The sequence below is a fragment of the Scyliorhinus canicula genome, chromosome 7 (genome assembly GCF_902713615.1).
Source record: "Scyliorhinus canicula chromosome 7, sScyCan1.1, whole genome shotgun sequence".
NCBI classification, from domain to species: Eukaryota; Metazoa; Chordata; class Chondrichthyes; order Carcharhiniformes; family Scyliorhinidae; genus Scyliorhinus; species Scyliorhinus canicula.
In genome coordinates, this window is record NC_052152.1 from 170,223,014 (window position 1) to 170,235,702 (window position 12,689).

Sequence of the window (12,689 nt, forward strand, 5' to 3'; positions counted from 1 at the left end):
TAATACCCCGAGAGATTGGGTAACGCCAGCCCCCCCCCCCCCCCCCCCCCCCCCCCCCCCCCATCTCTACCCCGCTCCAAGAAGACCCTCTTCACCCTCGGGGTCCCATGCGCCCAAACAAAGCTCATGATGCTGCTCGTAACCTTTCTAAAAAAGGCCCTAGGGATAAAGATGGGCAAACACTGAAAAAGGAACAAGAACCTCGGGAGAACCGTCATTTTGACGGACTGCACTCTACCCGCCAATGATAGCGGCACCATGTCCCACCTTTTAAATTCCTCTTCCATCTGCTCCACCAGCCTGGTAAAATTAAGCTTATGGACAGTCCCCCAACTCCTGGCCACCTGCACCCCCAGGTATCTGAAACTCTTCACTGCCCTCTTAAATGGGAGTCTCCCAATTCCCTCCTCCTGATCACCCGGGTGTACTACAAATACCTCACTCTTGCCTAAATTTAACTTATAGCCCGAGAAGCCCCCAAATTCCGCTAACAGCTCCATCACCCCCGGCATTCCCCCTTCTGGATCCGCCACATACAACAGCAGGTCGTCCGCATACAGTGATACACGATGTTCCTCCCCACCCCGCACCAGACCCCTCCATCTCCCTGACTCCCTCAACGCCATAGCCAAAGGTTCAATCGCCAGTGCAAAGAGCAAGGGGACAGGGGGCACCCCTGCCTGGTCCCACGGTAGAGCCTAAAGTACTCCGATCTCCTTCCATTTGTAACTACACTCGCCATCGGAGCCGCGTAGAGCAGCCTCACCCATTTGATGAATCCCTCCCCGAATCCGAACCGCTCCAGCACCTCCCACAGGTACCCCCACTCAACTCTATCAAACTCTTTCTCCGCATCCAGCGCCACCACTATCTCCGCCTCCCCCTCCACTGCCGGCATCATAATAACATTTAGCAGTCTCCGCACATTCGTGTTGAGCTGCCGTCCCTTGACAAATCCTGTCTGATCCTCGTGTATCACCCCTGGCACACAGTCCTCTATCCTAGTGGCCAGGATCTTTGCCAGCAACTTAGCGTCAACATTGAGGAGCGAGATAGGCCTGTATGATCCACACTGCAAGGGGTCCTTATCCCGCTTTAGGATCAGAGAGATCAGTGCCCGCGACATCGTCGGGGGCAAAGCCCCCCCTCCCATGCCTCATTGAAAGCTCGCACCAACAGGGGGCCCACCAGATCCGCATACTTTTTATAAAATTCCACCGGGAACCCGTCCGGCCCCGGCGCCTTACCTGACTGCATTTGTCCAATCACCCTGACTAGCTCCTCCAACTCTATCGGCGCCCCCAGCCCCTCTACCAGCTCCTCTTGAACCCTTGGGAACCGTAGCCTGTTCATGAAGCTCTCCATCCCCCCTCTCCCCATCGGAGGTTCTGACCGGTACAGTTCCTCGTAGAAGTCCCTAAAGACCCCATTTACTTATGTCCCCTTCTGCACTACATTCCCACCCCTCTCCATCACTCCACCAATTTCCCTAGCCGCATCTCGCCTGCGGAGCTGATGCGCCAGCATCCTGCTCGCCTTCTCCCCATACTCATATACCGTGCCCTGCGACCTCCTCCACTGTGTCTCCGCCTTTCTGGTGGTCAACAAGTCAAATTTGGCCTGCAAACTGCGCCGTTCCCCCAGCAACCCCTCCTCCGGTGCCTCCGCGTATCTCCTGTCCACATCCAGGAGCTCTCCCACCAGTCTGTCCCTCTCCTTCCTCTCCCTCCTTTCCCTATGGGCCCGGATGGAGATCAGCTCCCCCCGGATCACTGCTTTCAGAGCCTCCCAGACCATCCCCACCCGGACCTCCCCCGTATCATTGGTATCAAGATACCCCTCAATACTTTCCCGGACCGTCCTACACACCTCCTCATCAGCCAGCATCCCCACATCCAGGCGCCAGAGTGGGCGCTGGTCCCGCGCCTCCCCCATCTCCAGATCAACCCAGTGCGGAGCATAGTCTGAGATCGCTATGGCCGAATACTCTGCATCCCGCATCTTCGGGATCAATCCCCTGCTCAGGATGAAAAAATCTATTCGGGAATAGACCCTATGGACATGGGAGAAAAAGGAATACTCCCGTGCTCTCGGCCTCCCAAACCTCCAGGGATCCACCCCTCCCATCTGGTCCATAAACCCCCTCAGCACTCTGGCCGCCGCCGGTCTCCTACCCGTCCTTGAACTGGACCGGTCCAGTGGGGGATCCAGCACTGTGTTAAAGTCTCCCCCCATGATCAGGCCCCCTGCCTCCAGGTCCGGAATGCGGCCCAACAAGCGCCTCATGAAGCCGGCATCATCCCAATTCGGGGCATATACATTAACCAGCACCACCTTCTCTCCCTGCAGCCTACCCTTCACCATAATATATCTGCCCTCCTTGTCTGACACCACCTCAGCCGCCTCGAACGCCACCCTCTTCCCCACCAGAATCGCCACCCCCCGGTTCTTCGCGTCCAATCCTGAGTGAAAAACCTGCACCACCCACCCCTTCCTCAGACGAACCTGGTCCGCCACCTTCAAGTGGGTCTCCTGGAGCATAGCCACGTCCGCCTTCAGCCCCTTCAGATGAGAAAATACCCTGGTTCTCTTAACCGGCCCATTCAGCCCCCTCACGTTCCAGGTAATCAGCCGAATCAGAGAGCAACCTGCCCCTCTCCCCCGCTGGCTAGCCATTATCGACTGCTCGCCCCAGGCCAGCTCGCCCCGCCTGACCCGTTCCCCATGGCGATAACGCCTCTCCTCTACCCCCCCGGCCCACACCAGCTCCTTCCTGGCCATTCCAGCAGCAACCCGGTATCCCCCCCACCCCCCCAGGCTAGGACCCCATCTAGCCGCGACGCACCCTCCATGGTACTTCCGTGAGTCAGCTGACTTCTGCTGACCCGGCAGCTCCTGCCAAAACCCATCTCCTCCCGGCATGGGGTCATCCCCCTCTTGCCACACCTCCTTGGCACCGCTTCAGCGCGGGAAAGAAAACCAGTAGAGGCCACGCCCCCACCTCCAGCTCCACCCCCCCTGCCCCGCAGCGCGGACAACCAGAGGAAAGCCCGCGCTTTCACACTGCCACACCCCACCCTTCCGACGCAGCTCCTCAAAATCCAGTTTCACCCCAACCCCCGGCCCCGTACAGAAGAGAACATATAAAGCACATACCCCCAACGTTCCCCACATACCCCACACCCATACCCAACAAACAAACCCACCCGGAAACAGAGCAAAAAGAAAAGCAGCATAAAAAAAACACGTGTCAAAATTGAAGAACAGCAACAGCGAAAACAGCAACGGCCATAGTGTGTCCCCAGATCCTAGTTCGAGTCCAGCTTCTCCGCCTGTACAAAGGCCCACGCCTCCTCCGGGGACTCGAAGTAGTGGTGCCGGTCCTTATATGTCACCCACAGACGCGCAGGCTGCAGCATTCCAAATCTGACCTGCTTGGCATGCAGCACCGCCTTCGTCCGGTTGAACCCGGCCCTCCGCTTTTCCACCTCCGCACTCCAGTCCTGGTAGATTCGTACTACCGAATTCTCCCACTTGCTGCTCCTCTCTTTCTTGGCCCAGCGCAGCACACACTCCCGGTCACTAAATCGATGGAACCGTACCAGCACCGCTCGCGGGGGTTCATTTGCCTTAGGCCTCCTGGCCAGCACTCTGTGAGCTCCCTCAAGCTCCAGGGGCAAATGGAAGGACCCCGCTCCCATCAACGAGCTCAACATCGTGGTCACGTACCACGGGAGATCCGACCCCTCCAGCCCCTCCGCCAGGCCCAGGATCCTCAAATTCTTTCGCCTCGTGCGAACGTCCAGCTCCTTCAAGCGGTCTTGCCACTTTTTGTGAAGTGCCTCGTGCAACTCCACTTTCCCCACGAGGACCACGGCCTCCTCCTCCCGCTCAGCGGCCTGCTGCTGCAACTCCCGGATAGACACCTCCTGGGCCGCCTGAGCTCCAAGCAGCTTGTTGGTAGTCGCATTCAGGGAGTCCAGCAACTCAGCCTTCAGCTCCGCAAAACAGCGCAGAAGAGCAGCTTGCTGCTCCTGCGCCCACTTCCACCAGTCCTCGGGTGTTCCGCCGGCCGCCATTTTGTCCTTCCCCCGCTTTTCTTGTGGAGCTGCTGCAGCCTTTTCCTTTGCCCCACTCCGGGTGAGCACCATAAATTATGGGGAATGCTCCTCTAGACACCTTCCCCCACCGGGATTCGTCGAGACAGCGCCGTTTGGGGCCCTCAAATCGGCCCAAAAGTCCTTAAGTAGCGGGAGCTGCGGTGCGCCGCACCTGCAAAGCCGGTTTTCAGACCGCTCCACTCCTAGTCCAGGCCATCCACCGGTGAAGAATCTGAGAAGGAGTGTTCCCACACGGGGAAAATTCCAAACAGCACCACTACGAGCCCTTAAAAGAGCCCCAAAGTCCGAAAATTGTGGGAGCCACTGAACGTGCGGCTTAGCTCCGCATCACCGCTACCGGAAGTCCGTCTCCGCTTCTTCAATGTCCTTGGTGAGATCTTTTCACAGTTCTTCCCTCTGCTGCTAGAATTCAGCTTTCATAAAGGCCCTCAGGTCAGCTTGAGACCTATAAGCTGGCCCTTCCCCCGCTAGCATGCTTGCAGAGGCTTTTGTTTGTTGCTGTTCAGACAAATCTTGCACTGTTTCTGAGGGTCTGATAACCAAGAAACATCCTATTCCTGGGGGAAAATACTCCTTGAACATTCACCCACGCCTTTTCATCGAAATTCCAACCCGTGCTGCCCAAAAAAGAGCTCTTTTCTGCAACCTTAGGCAGGAGCTGCCTCTGTGTGCCCACTCACTTCATGATGCACACCGGAAGTCCTTTCAGGAAACTTTTGATAAAGTTCCACATAAGAGGTTCATTGGAATTGGGCGTAATATTTTGGCTTGGATTGAGAATTGGATAAAAGACAGGAATCAGAGAGCAGGAATATTTTTTTTCGGAGTGGCGGTGACTTTTTAAAAATAAATTTAGAGTACCCAATTCATTTTTCCAATTAAGGGGTAATTTTGCATGGCCAATCCACCTACCCTACACATCTTTGGGTTTTGGGGGAACGCAAACACGGGGAGAATGTGCAAACTCCACACGGATAGGGACCCAGAGTCGGATCGAACCTGCGACCTCGGCGCCGCGAGGCAGCGGCACTAACCACTGCGCCACCGTGCTGCCCTGGCAGGCAGTGACTTGCTGAGTGCCACAGAGATCAGTGCTTGGGCCCCAACTGTTCACAATATACATCAATGATTTGGATGAGGGAACCAAATGTTATATTTTCAAGTTTACTGATGGTACAAAACTTGGTTAGAAAGTGAGTGGCGAAGAAAATGTTAAGAGGCTTCAAGGAAATTAGACAAGTTGGGTGACTGGGCAAATACATGCATTTGCAATATAACATGGTTAAGTGTGAAGTCATCCACTCCAGATGGAGAAACAGAATGGCAGAGCATTATTTAAATAGTGATAGATTGGGCAATGTTGATATGGAAAGGGACCTTGATGTACTTTTACAGCAGTCACTGAAAGCAAGCATGTAGGTGCAGCAAACAGTTAGGAAGGCAAATGGTATGTTGACTTTCACTGCAAGAGGACTTGAGTACAGGAACAAGGATGTCTTGCTGCAGCTGTACAGGTCTTTGATGAAGCCACATCTAGAGTATTGTGTGCAGTTTTAATCTCCTTGACTAAGAAAGAATACCACTTTCCATAGAGGAATGCAATGAAGATACACCAGACTGATTGATGGATGGCAGGATTGTCGTATGAGGAGAGATCGTGTTGACTGGGCCTGTATTCACTGGAGTATAGAAAAATGAGAAGGGATCTAATTCTGACAGGGCTGGACAGACTGGATGCAGGGATGATGTTTCCTCTGTCTGGGGATTCTGGAGCATGGGGTCACAGTTTCGGGGTCCGAACTGAGATGAGGAGAAACTTCTTCACTTAAGGGTGGTAAACCTGTGGAATTCTCTACCACAGAAGGCTGTGGAGGTCAGGTCACTAAATGTATTTAAGGAGGAAATCGATTTCTAGATTCCACAGGTGTCGAAGGGCATGGGAAAGCACGGAAGTATGGTTGGAATAGAGGATCAGCCATGATATTGAATGGTGAAGCAGGCCCGAAGGGTTGAATGAGCAACTCCTCCTATTTTTATGTTTCTACCCATATGCAGGTCAGCTATCTGCATTCTAGGCTCAGAAGTGATGCTAAATGGAGGAATTTAGCATTAAATGAGCCACAAAAACAGACAATCTATATAGTGTTTTTGGTGAACGACAGTGATGCTACAATTAATTTCGGACCAGTGAGTGGAACATCTGTTGCCAGTTTGTTCAGTGATTCCTACTGGAATAGTGTATGTGTGTGTCAATTTTGAGAACAGAATCAGACTCGTGGTCTATGATCCTATACATTCCTCAAAATGTAAATAATCTTGGTGGAAGGCTCCAAAGGGTTAGAATCCAGAATGAAAACTAAAAATACTGCAAATACACATGATCAGTCCGCATCAATTAGTTTATACGGTGCTGATTTCTCTATTTATTTATTTTTTGGCATTTTATGTTTTTCAAATTGGGTTACTCTCCAAGGAATTGCCACCTGGGTGAGGCACTGGTGCTTGGGGAAGGATATTGTAGCTTGCCATTTAAAAAAAACATGGGTTTGCTCTCTCTTGTAAAGCATATTTCTGTTGGAAGTTGGGTGCGGTACTCAGGAGGTGCATTGTTGCGAAGCTGTTATTCAGATGAGGCACTGAAGCTTTCAGACGGATGCATGAGATGCATTTTGGGAGGACTAACAATACAAGGGCATACACAGTGAGCGCTAGGATGTCAAGAAGTACAGAAGACCAGAGGGACCTTGGCGCGTGTGTCCAAAGATCCCAAGGCATCAGGATAGGTAGATAAGTTGGTTAAGAAGGCATATGGGACATTTGCTGTTATTAGCTGAGGCACAGAGAAACATAGGGTAGATACGAAGAAACGGTTCCCCTTAGTCGAGCGGTCAATAACAGTGGGCATAGATTTAAGGTAAGGGGCAGGAGATTTGAGGGGAAAAGTGTTCACCCATCGGGTGGTGGAAATCTTGAACTGACTGCCCAAGAGGGTAGTAGAAGGCGGGAACCTTCACAACATTTAAGAAGCATTTAGATGAATACTTTAAATGCTATAGCATACAAGGCTATGGACCAAGTGCTGGAAAATGGGAGTAGAATAGATAGGTGCCTGATGGCCAGCACAGTCACGCTAGGCTGACCGGCCTCTATCTGTGCTGTAAAAGTCTATGGCTATTTGAAGAAGAGCATGGGAGTTGCCATGGTGTTCGTTGGCAACAATGTTTAAACTGGTCAGCTGATCATTGCTGTTTGCTGGCACTTTGCTGTTTTTCCACATCGCAACAATAACAACATACAAAAGCAATTAATTGATTGTGAAAGATGCAAATCTGATCATTTATTCTTCAAGTGAGAGTCAGGGTTCAGTTGATAGCTCTCTTGCTGCTGAACCAAAAGATTATTGCAAGTCCTCATCTAGGCTGACGCTCGTTCAGTACTGGAGGAGCACTGCAGTGTCAGAGATGCCATCTTTCAGATGATATATTCCTTACCTGCTCTCAAGGTGGATGTAAAGTATCTTGAGGTATTTTGAAGAAAAACAGGGGGCATCCTCAGCAATATTAATCTCTGAATCAATATTTCAAAACCAAATTATCTGGTCATTAACAAATAGCTGTTATGGGAATTTGCTGCTGCATTTCCTACATTACAACAATATTTTGAAATAATTTCACTGGCTGTAAAATGCTTTGTGCCACTTTTAAATGGTGCAAGTTTGAACTAAATGCAAGTCTTATTTATTGTTCAAACAAAAGTCACATTCTTTTCCTCTTTCATGTTTTTCATCCCATTAGGTATCGACATGAATTCAAATCAAATGAATTATGGACTGAGATTAAACTGGTGCTGGACACATTTGCAGAGCCTCTCACTGCACTCTTTAAGGTATGTGTTACTGTTAACTTCATAATGGCCAGATTTTCACATTTCTGAATAGTATGAATGCCTCACTGATCATTTTAATCTTGAGGTAATGTATGTTTTGAAATGTGGATTGAAATTCTATCCTTTAAATGTAATACTTTTGCAGACCACTATTGACCTGTGCCATACACATGCCAAAGATGTCAGTGTGTTGAAGGTTCTCTTCTCTTCCCTCGTTTTGATTGCCAAGCTGTTCTATAGCTTAAATTTCCAAGTAAGTGTCCAGTGTTTGGAGTACACTTTGTGATGTGTCTTTAAGAAGTAGATTTGCAGCTAATATTTTAGTTTTCTGCAGGATTTGCCAGAGTTTTTTGAAGATAACATGGAAACATGGATGACGAACTTCCATAGTTTGCTCACTTTGGACAATAAGTTATTACAAACCAATGTAAGTGTTTCTCTATAAAAACGTTTTATGCAGTTTACATTGTTTACGTAAAAGTGTAATTCCTGCATTAAGAAGTTGTATCTGAAAAGGGTTTTGCAAGGGGAACAGGTTGCACTGATTATCCCCTTTGTTCCCCAGGCAAGGGAGCACTGAGAGGTAGACTTTCTCTGGATTTGTCTTGCATCCTAAAACTATATTATATGTCATTCTTGTCATTGTAAAATGCTGTAGTGAATTTGTAGTTTCCATGGTGTCAATTCAAGGAACCATTTTTTTTTCATAGTTTAAAGTGCCCAATTATTTTTTTTTCTCAATTAAGGGACAATTTAGCATGGCCAATCCACCTACCCTGCACGTCTTTGGGTTGTGGGGGTGAGACCCAAGCAGACACTGGGAAAATGTGCAAACTCCACACGGACAGTGACCCAGAGCCGAGGTCCTCGGCGTTGTGAGGCAATGGTGCTATACACTGCGCCACCGTGCCGCCCAATTCAATGATCCTTGACTGACCCACTCTTCTCTTTCTCATTGTCCGTGGGAATTCAGCAGGGATCCCACATTGAAATAAATAATGTAATAAAACTGCTATACAAAATTTGTGTCACGAATTTTGAAGGAATGAATGAGAAAGAATTCTATCTAGAACTTATTGGTAAATAGTTCTTATGAATGCAGTTTCAGTTAAGAGCTTAGCCCTTGAAGCAGCATTCTTAATTAATTGATTTAACAATTGTAGGAAAATCACTAAATACATTTAAAAAAATTTATTCATTCATTTACGGAATGTGGGCATTGCTGGTTAGGCCAGCATTTATTGCCCATCCCTCGTTGCCCATCAGAAGGTGGTGTGAGTTGCCTTCTTGAACCGCTGCAGTTCCTGAGGTGTAAATACACCCACTGTGCTGTTAGGGAGGGAGTTCCAGGATTTGGACCCAGCAACAATGAGTGGGGTCCAGGAGTCGGGAGGTGAGTTACTCGCCTAGTATTCCTAGCATTTGAGCTGCTCTGGTAGCCACAGTATTTATATGGTTAGTCCAGTTCAGTTTCTGATCAATGGTAATCTCCAGGATGTTGATTGTGGGGGATTCAGTGATGGTAATGCCATTGAATGTCAGGGGGCGATGGTTGGATCCTCTCTTGTAGGAGATGGTCATTGCCTGGCACTTGTGCAGCGCAAATATTTGCTACCTTTGCTTCACAATTGTGACAAAAATGGTGAATATTGATATACATTGTATTGAGCATTAAATTTCATCCAAACTTCTATTCTTCCATCGTATATTTGTGAACAAGACCTTTTTGTGCAGTGAATATTTTATTTGGTCACACTAACTATTAGCTGCTGGCCAAATTATGATACTCAGTATAATTCAAGACTCACTTTGAAGTGCTAACTGTTTTTCTCCTGTAACACTGACCATAGATGTCTTTGGTCTGGAGTAGAACGGGAATGTTTGGCTACAAATGATCTGGCTCTCAGTTCACTCGCAAGGAACTCTGAGAAACTGGATGAACAAAAATAGTCAATTCATTTTTAACTTATTGTTGTAATTCTATTCTTTTATATTGTAGGATGAAGAGGAAGCTGGTTTACTGGAGCTGCTGAAGTCACAAATATGTGACAATGCTGCTCTCTATGCTCAGAAATATGATGAAGAGTTCCAGCCATATTTACCTCGGTTTGTCACTGCGATTTGGAATTTACTGGTTACGACCAAACAGGAGGTTAAATATGACTTGGTAGGTTTTGTAACCATGATAAATTGTATAAGCAAACTGTGAGAAGTGTATTGTGCTATTATGAATGATCAACAAATGCTGGCCGTACCAACAATGCACACATTCTAAGAATAAATACGCATATATATAATATATATATTGACCTTAGAGGGTGTGCAGCATGGATTTACTATAATGGTACAAATTACGAGAATGCGCACATTGGAATTTAGAAGATTATTGGGTGATGTGCTCCAGAACGTTTAAGCGCAATAGAAAAACTATTTCTGATGTTTGGGAAATCAAAGTCTGGGGAAATAGTCTAAAAATTAGAACCAGATCTTTCAGAAGTGAAATTAGTGAACACTTCGTGCAAAGGATGATAGAAGTTGAAACTCTCTTCTGAAAATGGCAACTAATGCTCGATCAATTTTCATTTCAAATCTGGGGCGAAATTCTCCGACCCCACGCAGGGTCGGAGAATAGGCGGGAAGCGGCGTTATTTCCGCTCCCGCAGGTTTTTGAATTCTCCCGCCGGTCATAAACCGGCGTTGTGCAAATCCCGCCGGCAGCCTGTGAAAACAGCTGGCGCCGGCGGGATTTCATTTTTTTTAAACTTACCTCAAATCTCCGGCCCGGATGGGCCGAAGTCCCGCCGCTGGGAGGCCTTCTCCCGCCGCCGAGGTTTACACCACCTCTGGAACGGCGGGCTCAGCGGCGCGAGCAGGCCCCCGGGGTCCTGGGGGGGCGGGGGGCGATCGGACCCGGGGGGGTGCCCCCACGGAGGCCTGGCCCGCGATCGGGGCCCCCCCCTCACTCCGCGGGGCAGTGCCGTGGGGGCACTCTTTCTCCTTCCGCGCCGCCACGGCCTCCGCCATGGCGGACGCGGAGGAGAACCCCGCATCGCACATGCGCCGGCAGTGACGTCAGCGGCCAGCTGCCGCTGACGTCACTGCCGGCGCATGCGCCGACCGCCGAAAGCCTTTCGGCCAGCCCCGCTTCCGACTGCGCCGGGTGTTTGCGCCAGTCTTCTGGTGCAAACTGCTCCGGCGCGGGGCTGGCCCCCAAAGGGAGGGAGAATTCCCCACCTTTGGGGAGGCGCGACCCCTGAGTGGTTGGCGCCACTCCCCTACGCCGGCACCCTCCGTCACGCCGGGTAGGGGAGAATCCCGCCCCTGATCTGATAAACTTTTATTAACCTGAGTTATTAAATGATATGGTGAAATGGTGGGTATATGGGGTTAGGTCGTGAATCAGCAATGATCTCATTGAATAGTGGAACAGGCGTAAGAGGTTCAGTAGTATATTCCTGTTCCTAAGCAACATTTGCAACTTCTTAAAAAAATAATTGTCTGTTTGTGCACAGGAAAACACCTTGCTTTTAAGCCTCTTTTAGAATTAGGCTATTTTGCCCATTGGGTCTGCTCCGCCATTCGATCATGGCTGATTTGTTCCTCATCCCCATTCTCTTGCCTTCTCCCCATAACCCCTAATCTCCTTATTAATCGAGAAATACAAATATTAACCAAGAACACCAGATTTGTGCTTGAGATGCTGTTACCTACAGGGCTACAGATCAAGAGCTCTAAGGTGGAATTGGACAGAATAGTTCTTTCTTGGAAATTAATAACTAGGAGCAACACAATTTAGGCTCTCCAGTCTGTTCCACCATCCAATTCAATCATGGCTGATCTCATGGCCTCATCTCCGTCGTCCTGCCCATTATCCATAACCCTTCAACCCATTACTAATGAAAAATCTGTCTAACTCCTCCTCAAATTTTCTCACTGTACCAACATCCACCGGACTCTGGGGTAGTGAATTCCACAGATTTACGACCCTTTGGGAGAAATAGTTTCTCCTCATCTGTTTTAAATTTGCTACCCCTTATCCTGAGGCTATGATCTCTCATTTTAGAATGCCCCACAAGAGGAAGCATCCGCTCAACATCTACTTTATCCTTGCTTTTTATCATCTTGTATACCTCAATTTGATCTCCCCTCATTCTATCAAACTCTCGAGAGTATCAGCCTATATTGCTCAATCTCGCTTCAAGAGACAAACCCCTCATCTCTAGAATTAAGTAGAATTCAGAAAGACAGCTGATCTACCTCAACTCCTCCTTCCTACACTATTCCCATATCCATTGGTTTCCTTAATATCAAAACATCTGTTAATCTGTCTTGGATATACTCAGCTAAGGAGAGCAAAACTGTATACAGTACTTGCAAATGTGGCATTGCCAAGGCTCTACATAATTGTAATATTACTTTTTTACTCTTGTACTCTAATCCCTTTGTAATAAATGCTAACGTAGCATTTGTTTTCAAATTGCTTGTTGTATGTTAATGTTCAAACTCAATGGTTACCATAACTGTTTATTTTCAGAAGTACAAACAAAGATGCATACGCATGCATCTAAACCATAATGGACAAAGTGAAGCTAGAAACCTTATCTGATTGGATAGGGCACACAACTTGAGAATTCACATTGCGATTCCCTGTTCCAATTATTTTCTTAGCTTTGCTAAGATTGC

At 48.5% G+C, this 12,689-nt stretch overlaps 1 protein-coding gene across 4 annotated transcripts in view; it reads left to right on the forward strand.

Annotated features, from left to right (window-relative positions):
• Positions 1-12,689, forward strand: part of cse1l (CSE1 chromosome segregation 1-like (yeast)) — a 70,576-nt gene that overhangs the window by 28,874 nt on the left and 29,013 nt on the right. For all 4 annotated transcript variants that reach the window (XM_038803247.1, XM_038803246.1, XM_038803249.1 and 1 more), the window contains exons 6-9: positions 7,916-8,006; positions 8,152-8,259; positions 8,341-8,433; positions 10,006-10,173. In XM_038803247.1, the coding sequence (XP_038659175.1) occupies positions 7,916-8,006; positions 8,152-8,259; positions 8,341-8,433; positions 10,006-10,173 (460 nt within the window). The remainder of the gene's footprint in view (positions 1-7,915; positions 8,007-8,151; positions 8,260-8,340; positions 8,434-10,005; positions 10,174-12,689) is intronic.